The sequence below is a fragment of the Daucus carota genome, chromosome 2 (assembly GCF_001625215.2).
Source record: "Daucus carota subsp. sativus chromosome 2, DH1 v3.0, whole genome shotgun sequence".
In the NCBI taxonomy this organism is placed as follows: Eukaryota; Viridiplantae; Streptophyta; class Magnoliopsida; order Apiales; family Apiaceae; genus Daucus; species Daucus carota.
Genome location: NC_030382.2, coordinates 11,135,222 through 11,159,474, shown reverse-complemented (window position 1 = coordinate 11,159,474; position 24,253 = coordinate 11,135,222). Strand labels below are relative to the sequence as shown.

Sequence of the window (24,253 nt, the reverse complement as noted above, 5' to 3'; positions counted from 1 at the left end):
TAATATCATTAAAATAGCTAGATCTTAACATCTTTACGGTTAAATTGTTAATAATTTTTTGAGAAAAAAATATAACATCAATTCAGGATCAAACATATTTAAAGTACTAGTTATTTCACTAGTTTATTAAAATTTTACATCGAATATATTTTTTGTTTTGTGATATTTTTGTAAAATCATTAAAATAAGAACATCCGAACATATGTGTGTTTGAATCTTCAAGAAATATTTTAAAAACTTTTTTAATATTAATTATTATTTTTTTAAAAAAAAAATCAAATTTTCGCAAACGCCTCGACTCGAACTCGAATTGACTCGAATTGTTCGTGACTAGCTCGAACTCGACTCGGTTCTTAACGAACTCGAGTTCGAACAACAAAAAATGATCGTTTACCTTATCGATCAAGCTCGACTCGTTTAGCAAAAACTCGAACTCGACTCGACTCGATTCATTTACAGCGCTGCTAATATACTATCCACCTAAATATGAATTATTAGAAGAAATTATTCATAAATTCAATTTCAGCGCAACTTAAACTACATAATACAAGTATTTGTATATAAAATGTTAACAAAAATTTGTTTCGTATAAAAATTCAATTATCAACTTTTATACAAATTATTAAAAAAATGATTTATGACTACATTTTTAACTTATCTTCAACTACCCTTAAATAAGTAAAACACAAACAAATTTTTAAAATAAAATCTTATCCAAGTAGGATCACCAATACACGCCAGCCATGTCAGCAACAAGATTCATAGTCTATCTTATATCGGCCACAAACTCTTCATGTGGCTGTCACAAAACTCAGCTGCATTTGGTTTAAAAACTTGTCTAAATTCACTGCAACTTGATTTTATTCATAAAACTAGTCTAATTTCTCTTCATAAAATCTTTGTATAGTGAGCAGCAAAATGGCAAGTGCTGTCATGACATCTCTGCCTCAGTTTAATGGTCTCAAAGCCAATTCTCCACCAGTTTCTCCTGTCAAAAGCTTGGTCAGTTCTCAGTTTCTCTGTATATTCATAAATATGAATTTAAGTGGGTTTTATATTTTAGTTTTATTAGTGTTTTTTTTTTGTTCTTTTCCCATATTTTTTGCATGTCACATACTTGCTAGGTTAGCTTGTTACAAGATTTGGATAGTACAGTATCTGAATTGTTGGTCTGGAACAACCTATGTCATGATCTGCAGTTTCTTGCAGAGGAAAACACTCGAGTAATTGTGCCACTAGTTCTGTTCCACACTATGTTATCAGGACTCAATTAAAAGTCTCCGAATCTCGTACTCGGAAATAATTTGAAATTTTTTACATATGTTTGTCGTAGAGTTAGTGTTAGTCATGTATGACTGTCAGAGTGTCCGAAACGGTTTTGAACACAACACTCAGGCAAGATGAAGAGTCTAGATAAAATAAGTTCCCCACAATGCAGGTCTTAAATTCGCCTTTTCGGGTCTGAAATTTCTGAAGTGTCGATGTCAAGAGGTAAGTAGAGGGGAACTTTACTGAATACACAATTGCACTGTGTCTGCCCAACCCTCCCTGAGGAAATTTGATGCCTCTGTGCTTAAAGGTATATCAAAATTGAAAATATGAAATTCTAGCAGTTCAACTAAATTTGAAAATTTAGGAAGTTGAGGTTCGAGTCCTGTAAAGACATGGGTGCATTTAGATATATAAAAACAGCTCAACAGGAATGCTAAATGTATTGTCATTGCGACAGGTAGCAGTCCAGCCGATGAAACGCAAAGGGAATGGAGCTCTGGGAGCTCGCTGTGATTTCATTGGATCGTCAACAAACCTGGTTAGTCATCTTCTCGTTATGCCCTCACAAAAATATATCTTACTTCGAACACTAATGGCAAGGAACACAAAACTCGGCTTCGAGAACAGACTGTAATCACAAATAACACTGAGTTATAGTGTTTCTAAGTAGAAACACTGAGCTATATGATGTATGTGCATATGGGCAGATAATGGTGACTTCTACAAGCTTGATGCTTTTCGCGGGAAGATTTGGATTAGCGCCATCGGCAAACAGGAAGGCTACTGCAGGTTTGAAGCTCGAAGCTAGGGACTCTGGACTACAAACAGGGGACCCTGCTGGTTTCACTCTTGCGGATACCTTGGCCTGTGGAACTGTCGGTCACATCATCGGAGTTGGAGTGGTTCTCGGGCTTAAGAATATGGGTGCTATTTGAACATTTGTTCTGATTTAAGCTGTTAATGAAAAATTTCTTGTTTTAATCTTTCGTTCCATGTGCATATAGGAATTCGGAATTTTAGATATCAGAGACATTTAAAGTGCAAATAAAATTGATATTCTATCTTGTTCAGAACAACCCTAAAGAACCTTACACTGTGATCAAACAAAAAGAATGCAAAAATATGAGATAACTACACCTTGTTTGAGAAGCTTCATTTAAATTTAAGAAAGTTTATAAATCACACAGAGGATTGAGTTAAATCATCTCTTGTTCTTAGTTGAAACAAAAAGGTCTTAAATGCCATCACTGTGGCCTTGGAGGAGCTTGTGAAGAGAATAGAGTGTTTGACAAGTTTATCAGCTTATCGCTGTCAGTTCTTTTGTCTGCGAAACTAACCACTAAAACTTGTTCTGGAGACAGAATCCTTCTGTTATTTTGCCACAAGTTTTCAGAGGCATCCTGATCATGAGTAGTTAACTATCTGCGTGAAACATTTTCGATCTTGTGAAGTTGTGCTCATCCCAAGAAATATAAATAACACCTCAGACATTACAAACTTCAATTTTCAGTCACCTATTAAGTTACACTAACAAAAAAAACGATGAAATAACTAAAAAGATATGGACAGACGCTCAAAAAGCAGAATAAACAATCACAGCACTCCAAACAGGAAAATTTCAGTAAAAACTTCCAGAAAAAGGGAGATGTTACCGATAAAGAACAATGTAAGCTGTAACTGTGAAAAACAATCATAAAGAAACTACAAAAGAGTGCCATTATAGTTACTAACCTCCACAGCAGTTTTGTGCTTCTGTTTAGGACGGCTCTGAAGCCAACCGTTGCCCTTTCTCTCTTGATTTTCTGGATATACCGGGCAGAATTTGTTGCAGCGTCACTGCATTCATATAACTCAATCCACTCAAGTGTGCATATATTACCAATGTCCTCCAGAATTTCCATCAGACAAAGAAAGACTTCAAAGACTTTGAGGGAAGATAATTAAATCACTTAGTCTTCCTGCTTTGCGCAAGGGAATGGTAGTAAACAACTTCAATGTCTTCAATCTGTCAAGGTATCCTGATCATAAGTTTGTTAACTCTCTGCGAGAGGTTCTCAATCTGTCATCTCAATTTACATGTCAGCTTCTAGTATGAGATTTGTCGAAGCTTCAGCTTAAAGAAAACAAAACAGAGAGATCTCCAAGGTGAAGTATCAGTTGAAATGTTTTACATTGTCCAAGGTGAAGTATCTATTGAAATGTTTTACATTTTAACACTAGAAAAATCACAAGAAGAAAGAAATTTATAACTACAGAGATTTCATGATCCGTGCTGAGTGGAATCACAGTATCATAGATTAAACTACTGAGGTCAGTTACATGATACCAGTATCTGAAATGGTAAAGAACCATGAATAAGATTTCAGTCGTTAGAAACTACAATTTTGAGTCACTTGTTAAGTTACCCAGAAAATATCAATAAAAAATATGGGCAGATTACTCAAAAGGCAGATTGAACCATCACAAGATTCTAAAAGAGTAAAATTTTAATAAAAAATTTCAGAAAATAAGAGATGTTTCTAAATAAAATCTGCCCATAGAGAATAAGAGATGTTAAGTATGAAAAACAATAAAAAACTAAAAAAGAGACCATATTAGATTGTCAAAGTAGCTCTGCCGTAGTAGTTACAAGCTGCAGACAATATGGTAAAAATCCAAAGAAAAATATCCTTTTAAATGATGAAACGACGACAATTCACGGGTATCCAGTATGGAATTAAGTTGTTATGCACCTGCCTCAGCAGAAGTTCTCTGTTGCTGTCTCTCCTCATCAGCATTTCTAAGAAATTGATCCCAACCACTTCCTTGACTTGTATCAATGTAATCATAGGGTACAGTATGTGGAGTGTATTTGCTGCTACTAATGATCATCGAAGGCTGTGCAATTAGCATTACCTAAAATTAATGTTTACATAACGGATCATCCGAAAATATAAAACACACTTATTTCAAAAATTCAGATTTTTCGGAACTAGTTTGGTTTTAGAATCATTCTCGTCCAAATATATACAAATGTTTTGGAATCAGTTAGTTTTAGAATTACTCTCTGCTTAGATATATAAATTTGATTAAACATATCATCTGTGGCGGTCATAACTGGCTCACCTAATTCCACATATACAGTACATAAGCACAAATACATTGAATGTTGTGTAAAATATCTATTAATGTTAGAGTAATAATCCATTTTTAATAATATAATGTATCTAATTTCTTATAAAGTTATTCAGTTTGATTATGAATTTATATTTCTTTCTACATTATTTTCTTTTCTGTTCTACATTATTATAACAAAAATATTAAAGACAATATACTTAAGTTTGATACTATTCCAAAATAAATGATGTAAATTAATCCCTCTATTTTCAAGTATTTAAATTTTGATTTTGTCACATTTTTTTGAATGTAATTTTTTTTATGAATTATATTACAAGACTAATATTTTTATTAAAATGAGAAATAATTTTAAAAGAGAGTAAAATTAAAATAAATGCTTGTCAAAATCATAGCAAACGTATATAATTCATCAGCTTTCATAACCAGATAGTCATATTTAATTGCCAATAGCCTGCTAGAGGTCAGTACTCAAGTACTAAAAAAAGAGACTATAAAATATTAAAATTCTAACTAATTATCAAATCTCCAGGAGAAACTCAACAAATGAGGAAGTAAACTAACTTGATTAAAATTACAGATCGTCTTATACATCAACCAATATCATATCAAAAGAAATGCAAAAAAACAACAATCATATTTCAGCTGCAATATAAGAATTGTTTTTGCATCCACAATCAATTTCACAAGTTCTCCGGCTGCATAAGAATTGTTAATGGAGAGAAGTTAGTTTTTGTCATATTTACTACATAAAAAATTGTGTAGAGTAGTATATGTCGTACCTCGATTAAGTCATTCATTATCCTTGTATGAAACGCCGAGGGAAAAAAATATGATGTATGAAGAACGATTCAGATTTAGAAGTGGATACAGAAGATTTAATAATAAACAACCGGTATTATTTAAAATGCACCGTCAAAACTAGAATGAATTTTATTTTATTGACAAGTAATTTTACTGACGGGAACAGATCCTGTAGGAGGCTGACCCTTAACCATGAATTGGCATGTATGCACCTTAGAACGGTAAAATGATAATGGAAAATAAAGAATATAAATTCTCATTCTAACTTTGACGGTGAGTTCAAAATAATATCGGTTGTTTCTTAAGAAATATTCTGTGTAACTATCTAATCTAAAATCGGGATCTTTTGCGAAAAAATTAAAATCAACAATTTTCTGTTGACGAGGTTGGAGAGATAAATCACTAAAGCTAATTACAAGGGGTTTATGAAGAATATGACGAGAGTAGAGGACAACTATCCCATCATGTACATCCAAATTATATTCATAATTTGGATTGTAGAATTTATATGAGAAGGTGATGTTGAGAGGTACATGGCTATCATTAGTATTAAAACTAATGATATTTGCCATGGAAGGTTGTAGGGTAACTTTTTGTAAAGTTAATTTTATGTACAAATATATCGACAAGAAAAAAGCAGATGAAATAAGAAGACAAATAAAAATAAAAATTATGACACGGAAGGAATAACGTTTAGGAGGGGGGATAATATCAGCTGGTTGTATATTAACTACGGGAGTTGGAACCTGTGGAGAAGATATAATTTGTCCCTCGGCGTTTTCATCGATCTCATATACATATGAGTATCGGTCAAAATCTTCGTCACTATCGCTGTCGTTCTCAACTGTACACAAAAAAAAAGACTAACATCAAAATAAATTATCAATGATCATTATTATTTTTATTTATTACAAGTGTTAAGATCATTGATTTTTTTGTTTAGAATTAAGACCATAGATTTTTTGTATTTTATATTCAATATAATCTCAAACATAAAGTGTTGTATTTTTTTCAAGAGTACTTACAATATGTACGCGGAAATTGAGTCATCTCAATTTCATCCTTTGTGCCACTTGTGCTTGCTTCGTGATCGTTCATCTCTTTATCGTTGCGTAAAATCTGTTAGAAGTCAGAAGGTGAATTAATTAAACAAAACAAAAATAATATGTGTACACACAGCTGTGCAGCACAACTAAGAGCATAAAATATGATAGACCAAGATAGACTGAAATAAAGATATGATAGACTGAAATAAAGATGCATGGCATGCAGAATTCAACTAAGAGCAGCTGTGTACCAGATATACATTCCTGGAAATAAGGTGGGCTTTCAAGCAAGGTGGTGGTCAAAACTATGTACTCATATATGAAATAGGAACGTGGCTGGGAAGCTAAATAGAAGGCTACATCCTACATGCAACTTATGTGTATAGATTATAGGCTGGCCATTAAAAGAGTGAAGACTTATATGTATTACACATCTAAACAGCAATGATACGTACAATATCCTATAAATAGGACACCCAGCAAGATTGTAATGATACACCAAGTGAAATAGAAAGAAAAGAAAAAGGAAAAGAGCTGAAGCTCTGGTTTTCCGTTAGTAAGAAAAGCTGAAGTCTTCTTAGAAATAAAAAGTGCATTTCGTTTTCATCAACACAAAAAAAACAATTCATGGCCTGGACAGACAACACGCGAGGAGCCCAGTGTTGTTTATCGGTATAGATTAGAGCATGATTTCAACAAAAAACGAGACTGGAATACGAGGCTACATACTTGCATGAAAAGCTCACCTAACAATAGAAGAGGAAATTGTGATGATAAAGGTGGCGACGCTAGCTAGTATTTAAAGGAAAAAAGGTTGCACCAGGGGTATCAAACTATCTATTCTATCACTATATATAAATTACAACTACGTGAAAAAATTATAACTAACTCTCAATTACAGCTGACTATGTAGGCTAATTAAGCAGTGTCTGATGTGGCAGTTTGAGTGTGCTCTTCATTTTGTATATATACTGTTATCACTTATCAACATGCATGCATGCAAAGTTATGGTCAAAACCGTGTAGTTATACCTATGAATTAAGGAACATGTAATCAATAAAACTATCTAATTACCAAATATAAATTTGCAAGGCAAAAAGTATAATAAAACGATGATTAAAATCTGCTGAGAATTTGTTGCTGTAAATGAGGAAAAGTTGATGAACAACTATTTATTCAATACCTGGATGATGGTTTGTTGCAAATTTTAAGTGGAAAGCCGAAGACTGCAACCCGAGAAGAAGTTGCTGTTGGATTGATATATAGCTGGTGACTAATACAGGCAAAGACTCGAGTATATATATCGGGGACTGAATTCTGCAGAATGGACAGAGGTAATGGAAATCAAGGAAGCAATAAGCTGGAGTGATCGCAGTGACTGGGAGAGGGTGCGTGGAGATCGAATCTGATTGTCTGGTGGCTGTGTAGGCTATGAGAAGTCGAGTTCCTATGAGGTCTTTGTTTGGTCAGGTGGTTGAAAGCTGCGGGGATCTTATTAGTCTAAGAAACAATGTTATGTTGCATTTTAATCAGTTAGCCAGAGTGGCTCTTTTATACCCAGATCATAGTTTTGATAGGTTATCTATCCCTTTCACCGTTTTCAATTCGCTAATGCTTCTTGGCAACATTGCATTCCCAAATTAAATCACTGGCGTCTGACTGTATTTATTTTTCTTGTTGAGGTATGTACAGATTTTTCTTGGGGTGCATTCTACTTATGTGTATCACACCACATTTACAGATTTTCTTCCTTGTGGTGCATTATAATTCTATATATGTGTATTACTCGAGAAGTTTTAGAAATCTGGGTTGTTGATTTCAGGGCCTTTTCATATAGAATTTAGAATTGCAGGTGAAACACACGCATAAAAAACTACTCCTCAAAATAAGCAATTACTACTCTCCTGCTCCAACTCCACTACTATATATATCCCCTTATTCAAATACTCTTAAAACTACTGAAACTGAATAAAGACTTATTTCTAGCTGCTAACGTGGAAGTTGCTGCATTGCTAAAAAAAGGACACGGTTTAGATTATTTTTAAATCAAATACACACGAACCTTGACAATTTATTTTAAGTAGTAGTCTGGAGTAAACGGAAAGCAATGATTACACTGTTTTGTGGGTTGAAAGGATGTGATGGGTAGAAAGAAGAATCAATATGTTACGGACTTTCCAGTTTCTGTAATCATTTGCCAGTTCTTACAAATTTAGTTCATTAGTTGTCTAATAATTGTTCATTGATTCAGCAAAGTAAGATCTCTTTTGAGTAAGGTGCATTTGTGTATATATACTTTGATGGTGACATGTGGAAAACTCTAGTCCAGATGCTGATCTAATGGACGTATTTTGTATGAGAAAAGAATTGACAGGCCTGTTACTTTTGAGTAAGATGTTGTTTTGTTCAGTTTTAGATTTTGTTAGGTGGCATGCAGCTGTCTAGCTCATAACTTTAGCAGTTTATTATATGTGCATGCATTGTTCACCCAAACAGATAGTTGGTACAGATCCATGCATACTAATCTTTTTCATTCCAAGTACTAATTGGAATTACGGCACTTTTTAGTGATAAAAAAGGTTTTGATCTTAAAATATATATAATTTTGAATAATACAATTATTGAAAGCTTAAGTGTAATAAACAAACAAATAAATATATAATATACTAGCCTTTACCCCGTGCGAAGCACGGACGGGTATATATTTCGTAATTTATTATTTATAATTTAAATTATAAAATCATTTTATTAGTATTTTAGTATTAATGGATTTAATTTTAATTAAATTATATTATTCAACTGACTATATATGTATTAGTACATTTAATCTGAATTTAGTACACGCAGATTTAAAAATCAAAAAAATCAAAAAATTCAAATTTTTTCCAAACATAGCCGATCGTGTAATACCTTTGAAAGATTCAGTAATCTAATCAATCGAATTTCAAACATAATTTTGTAATCTTGGTTTTTTTGACAACAATAACATTTAAAATTAGAGTTCGAAAGAGTCATGTAATGGTTCGTGTTTACATTGAAATAGAACACGTTAAAATTAAAAAGAGTTATATGAAGGTTCTTGTTAAAAGAAGATATTCAAAATTGTATATTTATAATTTTATTTATAACATCATTATAATTTTTTTAGTGAAATATTATATGATAATGTATTGTTATGAGTGTTTTTAATATTTGAAACTGTTTAACAATATAATACTAATAGACTCCACATTTGTAGACTTGTAGTACCAAAAGGAGAGTACCAAACCAAAAAATATAACTAAAATCTTGAACTACAAATTATACCTATGTTGGCTTATTATAGTATAGTATAGATATATAGGGGTTTGTTCAAATACAAATCAACTTTATCATAAAAACCTAAAAATTAATTTCAAAACTAAACAAATATCCCCCAAACTCTTAAAAACTAACAATATCACCCCCTAGCTTTGCCATCAACTTCCCCAAATTTACACTTTCCACCCCGCCACGTCACCACGCCACGTCAGCACAGGGGGTCCCCCACTGCTGATGTGGCAGCTGACGTGGCAGTGCCACGTCAGCAGGTGCTGACGTGGCAGATGATGTCAGCAGTGACCCCCCCTGAAAATTAAAAAAAATAAAAAATAAATAGATTGGAGTGCTCATAGCAAAAATGGGAGTGGAAATAGTGGTTTTTAGGTTTGTATGGGAGTGTGGTTTGTAGTGGAATAAACCCCTATATATATATATATATATATATATATATATATATATATATATATATATATATATATATATATATGTCTTAATATGTGTTAAAAAAGTAAAAAAATTGAAAGAAACAAGAAAATAATAAATATTTACAAATCTAAAATTTTAAGTTAAATCAAAAGAATTAGTAATTAAAAAAAATATTTACAAAAATCAATCAAAAATTTCACATTTTTTTAAACATTGCTGAGAAGCATATTTATGTTATATCCCTTTCTTGGATGGCCAAAGATGAAACATAATTTTGCTTATATTGCTCAGCTTTGCCCGCTAAGCAAGCGATTAGTGTGCCTATACTCTTGCAATTGATTAGCAATTCTAACATAAAATGGAAATGGAAATGGAAAACGGTTAGTTGATATTTTAAATCGAAATTCATCCCACCTCCCTTTCTGCCACGCCATTTCTATAGTCTCCCGGATAATCATAAACTCATCTATTTTAGAATTGCTTCATCTTTACATTCAATTCCGTAATAATAATAATTCTAGGAATTTCGTAATTGATTCTGATCACACTTTTAGAAAATTTGCGCTAAGATGCATCTTCCTTATACGGTAATTACTTGTCAAGATTACAACAATATTTATAATACTGGGATTAGGGGTCTAACTGAGCCAAACTGTTCATGAGCTACTCGAGCTCGTCTCGTAAAATATTCAAATTCCACTCGGTAATAATCGAGCCGAGCTCGAGCTCGAGCTATTTGAATGTTTTTCCGAATTACCGAGCTCGAGCTTCAAGTTACTTGACTCGTAATATTCGCGAGCCTTATCTAGACTCTATTATTTTTAATCTTTTATTATAAATTTATATTTATCAAAATATTTAATATTTTTTTATATTTATATATTTAATCGAATTGAACTCGGGCCGAACCATCGTATTTCGAGCCACGAACTTTTTATTCAAGCTCGAGCCGAACCTAATAGTGTTCGACTTGGCTCGGCTTGATTGCAGCCCTGACTGGAATGTCAATTTCTAAATTTAATTTCTTATTTCTTTATTAAGTATATACTTGACATATACAAAATTAATCAATATATTGAAGGATGAAAACTTGAAGTCCTTCTCTTTCTATAATAATACAAAAATCAAGAACGAACAAAGAAACTTTCTTACTCTTGTCATATATAGGATGTGATACTTTATTTTTTTGGCAACTAGTAATAAATCACTATAAGAAAATACTTTATTTATTTTGGAAACTAGTAATAAATTATTATAAGAAAACTTAATGTCCTAGCATTCTATAATAATTCTAACGACAATAACGAGCAAAATATTTTCCTACTCTTACTTTATACATGATGTAATATGTATTTATTTTGACAACTAGCACACTATACCATAGATTGGATATCGCAACCACTCAAGAGAAAATTTCCTCAAAATCATTGCGATTGAAAAAATAAAATCAGTATATTGCGATGCCGAAAAAATCGTTGCAATAGAATCAAAATTTCGTTATAAATTTCAGAATGAATATTCTATTGCAATGTTATTAAATATCATTGCAATAGATGTTATTTTTTGGGCAAAAAAAATTGGCGGGCCAGTGAAATTTCAAAAGCGGGATAAATAAAATGTTTTTACCGGGTTAATCAAAATAAAGCCTATAGAGAAAAAAGAAGACTCATAAACAGACAGTCGACTAAAAGCGGGCAATGGAGAGAGAGAAAACAGAAGGTAACAGAGATAAAAGATCGAAGAAGGCGAGAGAGAGAGAGAGAGAGTGTGATCGAAGAAAGCTGGTAATGGAGGAATCAATCTTTTTTTCCTAATAACTTGAAGTATGTCATGATTTAGATTTGTGTTTAATTGAGTTTGTACATGTTTCTAATTGAATTTGTTCAAGCGTTTAATCGATTATATGCTGTTAATTTGGTATTAGGTTTGTTAAATTAAGGGTTTATGTTCTTAATTAGGTCTTAGTTTTGTTTAATTAGGAGTTCATAATTTGGGGGTTTTGCTTGTTGGTTAATTTAGGGGTTTAATTTATGGCCTAAGCAATGGAGTAATTACTCACCCATGGTAATGGAGTAATTTATCTGCTCTGATTATCTGCTTTGCGTACCATTAGCATGTTGTCGTGCAAATGGTAAGCTATATAGGTGGTCCTCTTGATATATTTTTTTGATGATTCCTTTTGATATATTTTCTGATGATTAGAAATTGGCTTTCATTTATCTTTGGTTTTTTAAGGGCATCTGCAGTATTTGATGGCCTTATTTGTTTGATTTTCGTGGAGAAAAAAAGAAATGGAAAATGTTACATGCCTGGACATGTTGGTTTCTAAGACCTGAAACGTAACAAGGGTGCCTAATGTTGTATCATTCTTTTAGGGAGGAATTCCACCTATACGGATGGAAATTAATCAAGTGCAAGCAGATAGAAGATCTCCTTAATTGGATTACTGGCACAAGGGACCCTACATGAACATCACTTTTACCAGGAACTCCCCGTTATGACTTCCAGATTGGTTCTGGCAGTCACCCACCTCATCCCCAACCAGTAATATACCCACTCCTTCACAGTAAAATGTTAATGAACAATCTTTAAACAGAATACTTAGTTAATTCTGCTGTTTACCTCCACTCTCTCTGCTAACTCTAGTTTTGGAAATCTTGCAGCTAAGTCCTGGTATGTGATATGATGTGTGGTTTATAATTTTATTTCACTAGATATGGCCTGATCTTTTTGAGAAGGTGAAACTTGGAGGCATAAATTTTATTCAAACTTATATTTTCTGCGACATATATATGAATCAGATTTCATCTTTTGCATCCACAGTTTAGGCAAAGTTGAAGTATATAAAGTAAACACAGGCCATGTTTATTTGAAAGATAAATTCTATATAATCAGATGTGATCCTATGGCCATATAATTCAGATGTTCCGAGCGAGCTTATCATGAAAAATAAAGAACTCTGGTGTTTAGATCCCTCCAAACAAACATGATCATACCCATATGTAGGATTTGAACGTCATAGTTCTTTACTTTTCCCGGCAAGCTCTCTCTTGGACATCTGATATTCCAACAAAGCTAATGAATATTTTCTTAGTTCTTATAATTCTTATATCGTGTCATTTCAACAAAAGAAATGTGATACTTACGTACTAGATCACCCATGGCTTTGAGAGAGTGGCGAAGCATTGGACAAGTCAGCAGACAGTGCGGTTCTTTCTAGGATGAGGCTGTTCAAAGCTATGAACAAGCTCAAGAAGCATGCACACTGTTGTCGAGTATTTTGAAGAGTATCGTTCGCAGGGAAGGACTAATATCAATACTAATTTCAAATCTCTTATCTCTTGCAATTCAGAAGTGTGGAGAAGAATTTGGTGATGTATGGTTATCAACTAATTAATATAATAAATAAATAAACTATATAATAAATATGAGAGAAAATAACCCAAGAATTAGAGTTCTTCAATGGCTATCGTCTAATTTGTGTCTCTTGTTTGCTAAAAACATCCTTCTAATATTTATAAAATCCTCTCCCAAGGTAGATTATAATGCCTACAATTATCCATTAAAAGCCACTCCCATGGTCAATCAAAGAACACTTGTAAACTATTAAGAACCAAGGATTTTATGTCTCACAATTCTCATATCAATCTCCCGATCTAATACTCAAATTATGTCCATCATATCATGTACTAGAATTATAACTCCTCTCCCGATTCGTTATAACTCCTAGAGATTCAATTAAAAGTTAGCTACTCTTTTAATTGTATAAAGCGCTCAATGACAGATTAACAAATCAAGAGAAAACACAATCCAACTAAACACACATAATAAGCCAAAGAATACTACCTAACTCTTGGATCAAAGGATTAGCTACTCATGAATAGATGAAACAAATATATATATTTATACCACAAACCGTGAGAGTAAGAATATAAGTACGAAGAATACAACTTGACGAAAGTGCTTGAAGTCCGGATGAATCCCTTCACTCCTTCCAATATCTCTCACAAGTGCTTCTCTCCCTTTTCTCTCTAAAAGAGCTATCTCTATATTATTCTATATGATACAAAGTTAGTTGTCTTTAATCTCTATCAAAACCCTAATATATATAAGAGTTTTCTTAATTTACAAGAAAATAAAAATTATACTAAAACTAGTTGGATTCTGATGCTGAAATTCGTAGGCTTCTGTTCAGGCCTGATTCTGGGCTGATCCATTTGGATTTTGACATGTGGACCACCTTAAACTTGTAGAGAATTTCAATATCTTCGCGTGGGCTGTTGAATCGCCCAATTCTGACGTCCAGAACTCAAGTTACGACCCAAACAAGATTTGATTCGCAGGCTATCCATAAAGTCCGAATTTCCATCTGATTAAGCCCAAATAAGCTTGATTTAATCCAACTTTAGGAATATTTATTTTCCTGCCACTAAACACTTAAAATCAATTAGTAATAGCCCGATTATTTACAAAACACTAATATTATGGGAATAAAATCATATAAAAACATATATAAATATATGCTCTATCAAATATCCCCACACTTAGTGTTTTGCACGTCCTCGGGCAAATAAAATAAACTTAACTAACACCTAATAAATATATACCACTTTCGTAGGTGATCACTGTTGCATTTGGCATATGCAACAAGCCCTTTAAACTCCTAGGCAGCCCTAGTGGACGAGTAAGGTCTCGTGAGGGCCTATAACGAATGTACCCACAAAATCCATCTAGCTCATGTAATAATAATGTAGATGACAAAAAGACACAAGCATGGAATGCAACTACATGAATTAATACACTAATAAATGAAAATTTATGGATCCCAATAATAATAGTGTATTCCAAGTTAGTGATAACCATTAGAATATGCAAGAAGTTTAGACACATCAAGCTCACACCGCAATAAAACCACTTAGTGAACACAAGTACAGAGCGTGTGTGTGTGTGTGCTTAGCTTAACAACATGCTCTTCTTTGAATCGAGAACAGAGACACACAAGTATCAACATGACAAGTCATGCGAGTTAATGGCTCCCAAGTTGAGTACTAGAATAAATCTTAAACACTTTGTTACTTAGAACTAGCTATTATTCAAGTTTACGAAGGATTTCTATGTCTTCTTTTTATTGCTATAATACTACTACATATAATTTTTTTTTCCACATGTTTGGTCTAAGGTCGGGACGCTTCTTAGTGTAAGTAAGTTACGACCACCAAAAGACTTCACAAGCTCTTTTTTTTCTTTTTTTTTAAGTCAAGCAATTCTCCAGTAATCAAGGATAATGAAAAGTCACCAAGAAAATTATATTTCTAGTACAATTGCACTTAATACCAGCACAAGTACATGGGTCATCCCTTTCATTCTCGCCACCCATTGATCTCAAAGGAGTACTTGATACTTTATTTCTTTATTTCTTTTTCTTTTTGAAGAAAACATTTACACCCCACAATCATCTCAAACTCAAGCATTTACGTACTAAGCTCAAAAGAGAATAGTCAAAATTCTAATCATCAACAAGCGCCTACCCCTCAAGAAGCAAGTATATCTAAGTCTCAATTCTTTAAGAGCATAATAAGCTTGTGTCAATAAATAAACTCTGCACTAGTGACACTACGCATGTAACATCGCTAATATGTGATCATAGCAAGAATTAATCAAAAACAAGCTACACATAGTATCATCATAGGTTACTAACTTGGACTTTTACATGGGATCATGCTATGTCATGTCATGCAATGAAACTAACATGTTATGCAACTATATGAACTAATGTAAGCAATGTATGAGTATTTATCCTAGCATGATATGATCATATAACTATTTTACAAGGCTAGAATTATTTTTGATTTTTAAATTTATAATTTTTTTTTGTTTTTTTTAATCAATAACATAACACACTATTGAGAACACATCCCCACACTTAAATGAGTCCATGTCCTCAATGACATACGAATACTACTCCTATAAATAAAAGAAAAGTAAGAATACTCCCCTATGCATACGCATGAAGTCCCGCTTGAAAAATAAGTGAAGTGTTTGGCTCCAAGTCGATGCACCGCGGGCACCTTAACCATGCCCATGGTGCAAATCATTCTGCCCGGACTTCATAAACTGACCTTCTGGACCTTAAAATCCGATCTCCACCGTTCAGAATTTAGATATTAGTGTAAGGAATATGTTGTCCGAAATTCAGGACGATACGACCGTTGGAACTCCGGGAAACGCAAAAACAATGCAGCTGATGCAACCAGAAAAATTGCTGCGAATTTTTTATTTCAGCACCTGTGATAACCACTTCAAACAAACACATCAAAATAACTTGTGGGAGTAAACAAAAATCAAAATCTACCTAATATAATAATCATGGGTTGCCTCCCCAAAAGCGCTTGTTTATTGTCATTAGCTCGACTTATTCACATACAAGTAGCAAAACTAATGAGGTGAAAAGGCAAATAAGTGCACATATCTACAAATCTGTATTACAATCATAATGTGCAAATAAACCTTTAATTCATTAAATTTTAAAAAAAATTTTATGAACCTCACATGCTCAAGAGACCTGAATGAATCAAAGTAGCTAGAAAAGTCGTCAGAATAATCATCATAAATATGACTAATAAACTCCTCCCAAATTGGATCCTTATACTCCAAATCAAAATCATCAAGTACCACATTCTTCTCAAGTATAATTGGACACTCATCAATATTTATCTCATCTACCAATTCGTTGAGCACAACATTATCTTCTAAATTTGGTAGAACTTCAGCTACATCCAATTTATCACTTTCAAGCAAGGGACAGATGTCATCTAAACAAATAGATTCATTAGGCACAAAATTTTCATCAGTTGCTAAATAAGTATAATGACAAAGTGGAAAATCGACACAAGGAGGAATCCTAAAACAACCATTATGCATCACAAGCTGAACTTCCATAATAAACTTATTTCTTTTAGCATTCTCCTCGTACCAACTTATCGAATCTTGACATATTATATTAGTCTTATTAGCAACTTCAAATTTTGTTTCATCAATATGTGCAAAAAGTCCCATAGACATTAAAGAAGAATTGTACCGAACCAAGCTTCTATCAACATCATAACATGGGTAAGGATCATAACATTGATTTTCATATGCATATGAAAAATCAGTGTTAGGTGGGTATGGAGGATAATATGAGTTGCAACAATCAAATGAATTCACCTGATACGCATTAAAATTCCGAAAAGCATTATAATCTTGATATCGTTCTTGATCATTGTTGAAATTCTGAGCGTTATTCCAACCAAAATTGTAATCCATGACGTCTCTTTAGCTCGCACTCTTTTTTTATCTACCTCAAAGAACCTGTAGACACACAAAAACAACAAAAGAAGGAAAAATAATAATATACAACAATAAAATCTAAACCACAAGAAACAATTAACCTAAAATCAGTATTGCTGCCTTCCCCAGCAGCGGCGCCAATTTGTTGTCGAGTATTTTGAAGAGTATCGTTCGCAGGGAAGGACTAATATCAATACTAATTTAAAATCTCTTATCTCTTGCAATTCAGAAGTGTGGAGAAGAATTTGGTGATGTATGGATATCAACTAATTAATATAATAAATAAATAAACTATATAATAAATATGAGAGAAAACAACCCAAGAATTAGAGCTCTTCAATGGCTATCATGAATGTCTAATTTGTGTCTCTTGTTTGTTAAAAACATCCTTCTAATATTTATAAAATCCTCTCCCAAGGTAGATTATAATGCCTACAATTATCCATTAAAAGCCACTCCCATGGTCAATCAAAGAACACTTGTAAACTATTAAGAACCAAGGATTTTATGTCTCACAATTCTCATATCAATCTCCCGATTTAATACTCAAATTGTGTCCATCATATCATGTACTAGAATTATAACTCCTCTCCCGATTCGTTATAACTCCTAGAGATTCAATTAAAAGTTAGCTACTCTTTTAATTGTATAAAGCGCTCAATGACAGATTAACAAATCAAGAGAAAACACAATCCAACTAAACACACATAATAAGCCAAAGAATACTACCTAACTCTTGGATCAAAGGATTAGCTACTCATGAATAGATGAAACAAATATATATATTTATACCACAAACCGTGAGAGTAAGAATATAAGTACGAAGAATACAACTTGACGAAAGTGCTTGAAGTCCGGATGAATCCCTTCACTCTTTCTTCCAATATCTCTCACAAGTGCTTCTCTCCCTTTTCTCTCTAAAAGAGCTATCTCTATATTATTCTATATGATACAAAGTTAGTTGTCTTTAATCTCTATCAAAACCCTAATATATATAAGAGTTTTCTTAATTTACAAGAAAATAAAATAATATCCTAAAACTAGTTGGATTCTGATGCTGAAATTCGTAGGCTTCTGTTCAGGCCTGATTCTGGGCTGATCCATTTGGATTTTGACATGTGGACCACCTTAAACTTGTAGAGAATTTCAATATCTTCGCGTGGGCTGTTGAATCGCCCAATTCTGACGTCCAGAACTCAAGTTACGACCCAAACAAGATTTGATTCGCAGGCTATCCATAAAGTCCGAATTTCCATCTGATTAAGCCCAAATAAGCTTGATTTAATCCAACTTTAGGAATATTTATTTTCCTGCCACTAAACACTTAAAATCAATTAGTAATAGCCCGATTATTTACAAAACACTAATATTATGGGAATAAAATCATATATAAATATATGCTCTATCACACACAAGGTCCTATTTCGTGTTAATTCAGTTATATATATCTGCTACAGATCCTTTTTGAAACGAATAAAGGACTTGCTGACTCAAGTTTTTTATTTGAACTAAAGGTCATTGCCGATAGTTTACCCGTAGAGGAAACTCAAGGACTTAAGCATACGTTTACTAACATGGACACAGACAATTTCCTTTCCCTACATGTCAGGGTGATGTCGACAGTAACGGGACAATTGATTACATGGAATTTATAGCTGCGACGATGCATCGATACACACTGGAGAGGGATGAATATCTCTACAAGGCATTCCAGCATTTTGACACAACAGTGGGTAAGTAAATTTATGCAAGTTGCTAGTTACATCTGATTCATCTTGTATTGTTCTCCCCAGTCCATATCTGTTTTTTTTCTCGCCTTTATAATATATCAGCTGATTCTTTTGTTGAAATGTAATCTGTTAGAATGGGTGATGCAGATACCATTAAAGAAATACTGTCTATTGTTACTTTTGACATGAGGCGAATTATGTTACAGATTGTTCTTTAGTTGTAATGTGCTTTGTTTTCACTTTACCATCATTGAGTTATATAGAACTTTACATGTGTATACTGTCAAGGTTGATTATACAGGTTGTCAATCTTGACATTTTCTATTACTTTGTGTTAGGAAGACCATGTAATGGTGCGGATGTGCTACCAGATTTGGCTGGGGCTTTGAAGCCTTTGTCTCCAAAGCAATAACGCTCTATAGACCTATATGAACTTGCACAATCCACCAAAATTGTTGTTGAGGAACTTGCTCTACACCAGGCTCTTAACAATCTAATTGAGGGTGCTTTGTTGATTTCCAGAGATGCCCCAGCACATCGTGCTCTTGGAATAATCAATCACAATGGGCCTGATATGTCAAGTCTATTGTTACTCATTTTTTGTTGATCAAAATTTTGGTGTAATAATCTAGACTTAGGATTCTTGTTTATCTATCATTCATATTTCTCATACGACTCATGATATACCCGATGTCCACTTTTATCATCACCCGGTCAAAGGTAACTTTTAATGTAGTCAAAGTATATTAATCCTCGCATAAAAATATAATGATTTCAAGTCAAAGGATCTTTACACCATTATCACTGTGAGTCTTTCTTATGACTTTATTAAACATGAAGAATCTCACTGTGGGTCTGTCCAGTACCATGTACTCTTACATGTACCTATGTATTGACTTTAGTATCCCCATACTTATAACCAATGAGATGTGGTTATCTTGTTAAACAACATACTAGTCTATCTATGTATTATTATCGTCCTATATAATAATACTCGACTAAGGACCTTTAAGAATATGATATATTATATAATCTAAAGTTCAAGTCATGTACTTAAACTATATAATGTGTATCATGATTCTAAGGACATTTATTATGCTAACAAAATATCGCAATAATTTAGATCATAATAAATACATTTACTGAATGAACAACTGATATAAATATTTAAAAGAACAATGTATTGCCTCTAGGGCACCTACAATAACAATCTCCCACTTGCATTAGAGCCAATCACCCATATATCTAATACCCATGGAACTAGTGTGACCATCGTGCTTCTGCTGCGACAAGCCTTTGGTCAGTGGGTCCGCAATGTTATCATTTGTGTGCACTTTACATATGTGTATATCACCCTTATCATTAATCTCTCGAATAAGGTGAAATCTCCTGAGTATATATTTTGCCCGGGAGTGTGATCTAGGTTCTTTAGCCTGTGCAATGGCTCCATTATTATCGCAGTATAGATCAATGGGATCTGCGATCGATGGAACCACTCCCAAATCAGAAACGAACTTTCGAATCCAAACGGCCTCCTTAGTTGCTTCACAAGCTGCAATGTACTCAGCCTCCATTGTAGAATCGGCTACTGTTGCTTTCTTTGAACTCTTCCAGCTTACATCACCTCCATTTAGACAAAACACAAAACCAGACTGTGATACAGTATCATCCTTTTCTGTTTGGAAACTTGCGTCGGTGTAACCTTTTACAACGAGTTTCTGCTCTCCTCCATACACCAAGAATGAATCTTTAGTTCTTTTCAGGTACTTAAGGATATTCTTGATTGCTGTCCAGTGACCTTCACCTGGATTAGACTGGTATCTGCTCATCATGCTTAAAGCATACGAGACATCAGGGCGAGTACATACAATTTCATACATGATAGATCCTATTGCTGAAGCATATGGAACTTTATTCATGCGGTCCTTCTCATCCAATGATTTCGGACACTGGTCCTTAGAGATCGTTATCCCTTGAGACACGGGGACATATCCCCTTTTTGCATTTTGCATTCCAAAACGATGCAAAACTTTATCAATGTATGTGCTCTGACTTAGACCGATCATTCTTCTAGATCTGTCTCTACAGATCCTCATTCCTAGAATGTAGGAAGCATCTCCTAAGTCTTCCATAGAGAAATTGCTCCCTAACCAAGTCTTAATAGCCTTTAGAGAAGGTATATCATTCCCCATTAGTAGTATATCATCAACATACAGTACTATGAATGCCACATGGCTCCCACCAACCTTCTTGGAAACACATGGTTCATCTTTGTTTTGAGCAAAGCCATATTCTGTGACTATTTCATCAAAACGGATATTCCATCTCCTAGAGGATTGCTTCAATCCATATATGGATCGACGCAATTTACATACTTTGCCAACATTCCTTGGATCAACAAAACCCTCAGGTTGTGTCATGTACACATCCTCTTCAAGGCTTCCATTAAGGAAGGCTGTTTTGACATCCATTTGCCAGATTTCATAATCATGGAATGCTGCAATGGCAAGCAAAATCCTTATAGACTTAACCATAGCCACTGGTGAGAAAGTTTCATCATAGTCAATACCATGAATTTGTTTGAAACCTTTTGCAACCAGCCTATCTTTATAGGTCTGAACATTTCCATCCATGTCTCTTTTCTTCTTAAAAACCCATTTGCACCCTATGGGTTTTACCCCTTCAGGTGGATCAACCAAAGTCCATACTTGGTTTTCGTACATGGAATCTATCTCGGATTTCATGGTTTCAAGCCATCTCTTAGAGTCTGGACTGTTTATAGCATCTTGGTATGCGAGAGGCTCATCTTCATCTATGAGCATCAAATCACCACACTGAGTCAAGAGAAATCCATATCTCTCTGGCTCGTGGCGAATTCTACCAAATCTATGAACAACCTATGTTTGTTGAGCATTATCATTACTCTGCTCTTGTTCCACTTCAGGTTCAATGCTATTTTGTGGTTCTCGATCTTCATCGAGATCTATAGTTCTCCTATGGTTTCTTTTGGAAACAAAATCTCTTTCCATGAAGACAGCATCTCGAGCAATAAACACTTTCTGCTCAGAAGGACTATAAAAATAATACGCCTTTGTTTCATTAGGGTATCCCACAAAAATGCACTCTTCGGATTTAGGTCCAAGCTTGTCAGATGCTTGACGTTTCACAAACGCCTTACATCCCCAAACTTTCATAAAGTTCATGCCTGACCGTTTCTCCTTCCATATCTCATATGGAGTCTTTTAAACCTTCTTAGTAGGAACACAGTTTAGTGTGAAAGCCGTTGTTTCTAGAGCGTAACACCAGAAACTTATTGAAAGATCTGCATGACTCATCATCGACCGCACCATGTCCAACAAGGTGCGGTTTCTCCTCTCTGAAACTCCATTCCATTGAGGTGTGCCTGGCGGAGTGAGTTGTGATACAATACCACACTCTTTCAAATACTCTTTAAATTCAGTGCTTAAGTATTCACCCCCACGATCGGATCGTAAGATCTTAATATTTGCACCTCCGCCAATTTGCTTCTCTACTTCAACCTTGTATTCTTTAAATTTTTCAAAAGAATCGGATTTGTTCTTCATAAGATATACATATCTATATCTACTGAAATCATCAGTAAATGTTATGAAGTAGTAGTAGCCTCCTCTAGCCATCACACGCATTGGGCCACATACATCACTATGTATTAGCTCCAGACGTTTAGTGGCCCTTTGACCCTTACCAGTGAAAGGGGCTTTAGTCATCTTACCAAGCAAACAAGATTCGCATTCTTGGTATAATTCAAAATCAAACTTATCCAAGTATCCATCTTTATGTAATTTGGATATGCGTTTCTCATTTATGTGGCCTAGACGACAATGCCAGAGGTATGTTTGATTTGAGTCATTTATTTTAAGTCGTTTGTTTTCTATGTTACAGACATGATTATCTAAATCAAGATCATATAAACCATTAAATAAACGCGCAACACCATAGGTTAAATCATTTAAAGCAAAAGAGCAACTACTGTTCTTTATTGTAAATGAAAAACCTTTCTTGTCCAAACAAGAAACAGAAATAATGTTTCTGCATATCGCAGGCACGTAATAACAGTCATCTAGTTCTAAAACAAGCCCAGAGGGCATAGATAAATAATAAGTCCCTACAGCTAAAGTAGCAACTTTTGCTCCATTGCCTACTCTTAGGTCCACTTCTCCCTTAGCCAAAGTCCTACTTCTCTGCAGGCCCTGCACATTTATACAAATGTGAGAAGCACATCCAGTATCAAATACCCAAGATGTAGAAATAGACAAACTGACTTCTATAACATAAATACCTGATCCAGAAATCTGAACTGCCTTCATTTTCTTTAGATCCTCCAAATAAGTTGGACAGTTTCTCTTCCAGTGACCAGCTTTCTTGCAGTAGTGACATTCACCCTTGGCAACACCACCTTTAGGCTTTAAAGCCTGTTTGGGACCTGACTTTGGCTTGGGTGTAGAAACAGATCCAATCTTCTTCTTACCCTTCCACTTGCCCTTCCCTTTGGCCTTACCTTTATTGCCCACCATCAGTATGGGAGCAGGTTCGGCTATCTTCATGTTGGTCTCATATGTTCTCAACATATGCAACAAGTCAGTAGGTGTTTTGTCAAATTCATTCATATTATAGTTCACAACAAACTGAGTGAATTTGTTGTTCAAAGAATTCATGATTAGATCAATACCAGTTTCCGGACTAATCGGGAAACCCAAAGTTTCAAGGTACTCAAGGTAACCAATCATCTTTAGAACATGTGGGTCAACTGGTTCACTTGCCCCTTGTTTGCAATTAAAGGGTGACTTACTCGTGTTGAACCTTTCTTGACGAGTTTGGCTTGCAAACATGCTTTGCAAGTGCTCATTGATAGTATATGCATCCATATGCACATGCTGTCTTTGAAGCTCAGCACTCATAGTTGCCAACATAAGACATGCAACATCATTTGCATCATTCTCATCCCTTGTGTGTGCTGCTCATTCATCAGCAGTAGCACCCTCAGGGAGGGGGCCTGGAGGAGGAATATCAATGACATGAAGCTTGCGCTCCTGCCTGAGGACAATCCTCAAATTCCTCTGCCAGTCTAGGAAGTTGTTTCCTCCAGTCAATTTTTCCTTCTCAAGGACTGATCGTACGGATAGTGTGTTTGTGTTGTTTTCCATTATTCAGTATCTACAATGATAAAAGTGCAAAATAAACATTAGATTGTCT

The 24,253-nt window shown here is 34.2% G+C and overlaps 1 protein-coding gene and 2 long non-coding RNA genes across 6 annotated transcripts; 2 read left to right on the top strand and 1 right to left on the bottom strand.

Annotated features, from left to right (window-relative positions):
* The first annotated feature begins 800 nt into the window (after positions 1–800).
* On the top strand, positions 801–2,258 carry LOC108209242 (photosystem I reaction center subunit psaK, chloroplastic). The gene is made up of 3 exons (XM_017380045.2): positions 801–1,002; positions 1,730–1,810; positions 1,980–2,258. Exons 1-3 carry the CDS (start codon positions 919–921, stop codon positions 2,205–2,207), a joined length of 393 nt encoding a protein of 130 aa, XP_017235534.1. The 5' UTR covers positions 801–918; the 3' UTR covers positions 2,208–2,258.
* Positions 2,259–5,167: 2,909 nt separating this feature from the next.
* On the bottom strand, positions 5,168–7,826 carry LOC108208542 (uncharacterized). Its single transcript, XR_001804324.2, has 3 exons — positions 7,420–7,826; positions 6,216–6,309; positions 5,168–6,034 (listed from the first exon to the last, which is right to left on the bottom strand). It is a non-coding gene; the product is annotated as an uncharacterized LOC108208542 (long non-coding RNA).
* A 3,781-nt stretch (positions 7,827–11,607) lies between these two features.
* LOC135150255 (uncharacterized) lies at positions 11,608–19,657 on the top strand. 4 transcript variants are annotated; one of them, XR_010288566.1, is made up of 4 exons: positions 11,608–11,746; positions 12,338–12,506; positions 18,806–19,024; positions 19,360–19,657. It is a non-coding gene; the product is annotated as an uncharacterized LOC135150255 (long non-coding RNA). The 4 variants fall into 4 exon arrangements; XR_010288567.1 differs by having other exon boundaries at positions 11,623–11,785; positions 18,876–19,024; XR_010288568.1 differs by having other exon boundaries at positions 11,623–11,785; positions 19,364–19,657.
* The last annotated feature ends 4,596 nt before the right edge of the window (positions 19,658–24,253 follow it).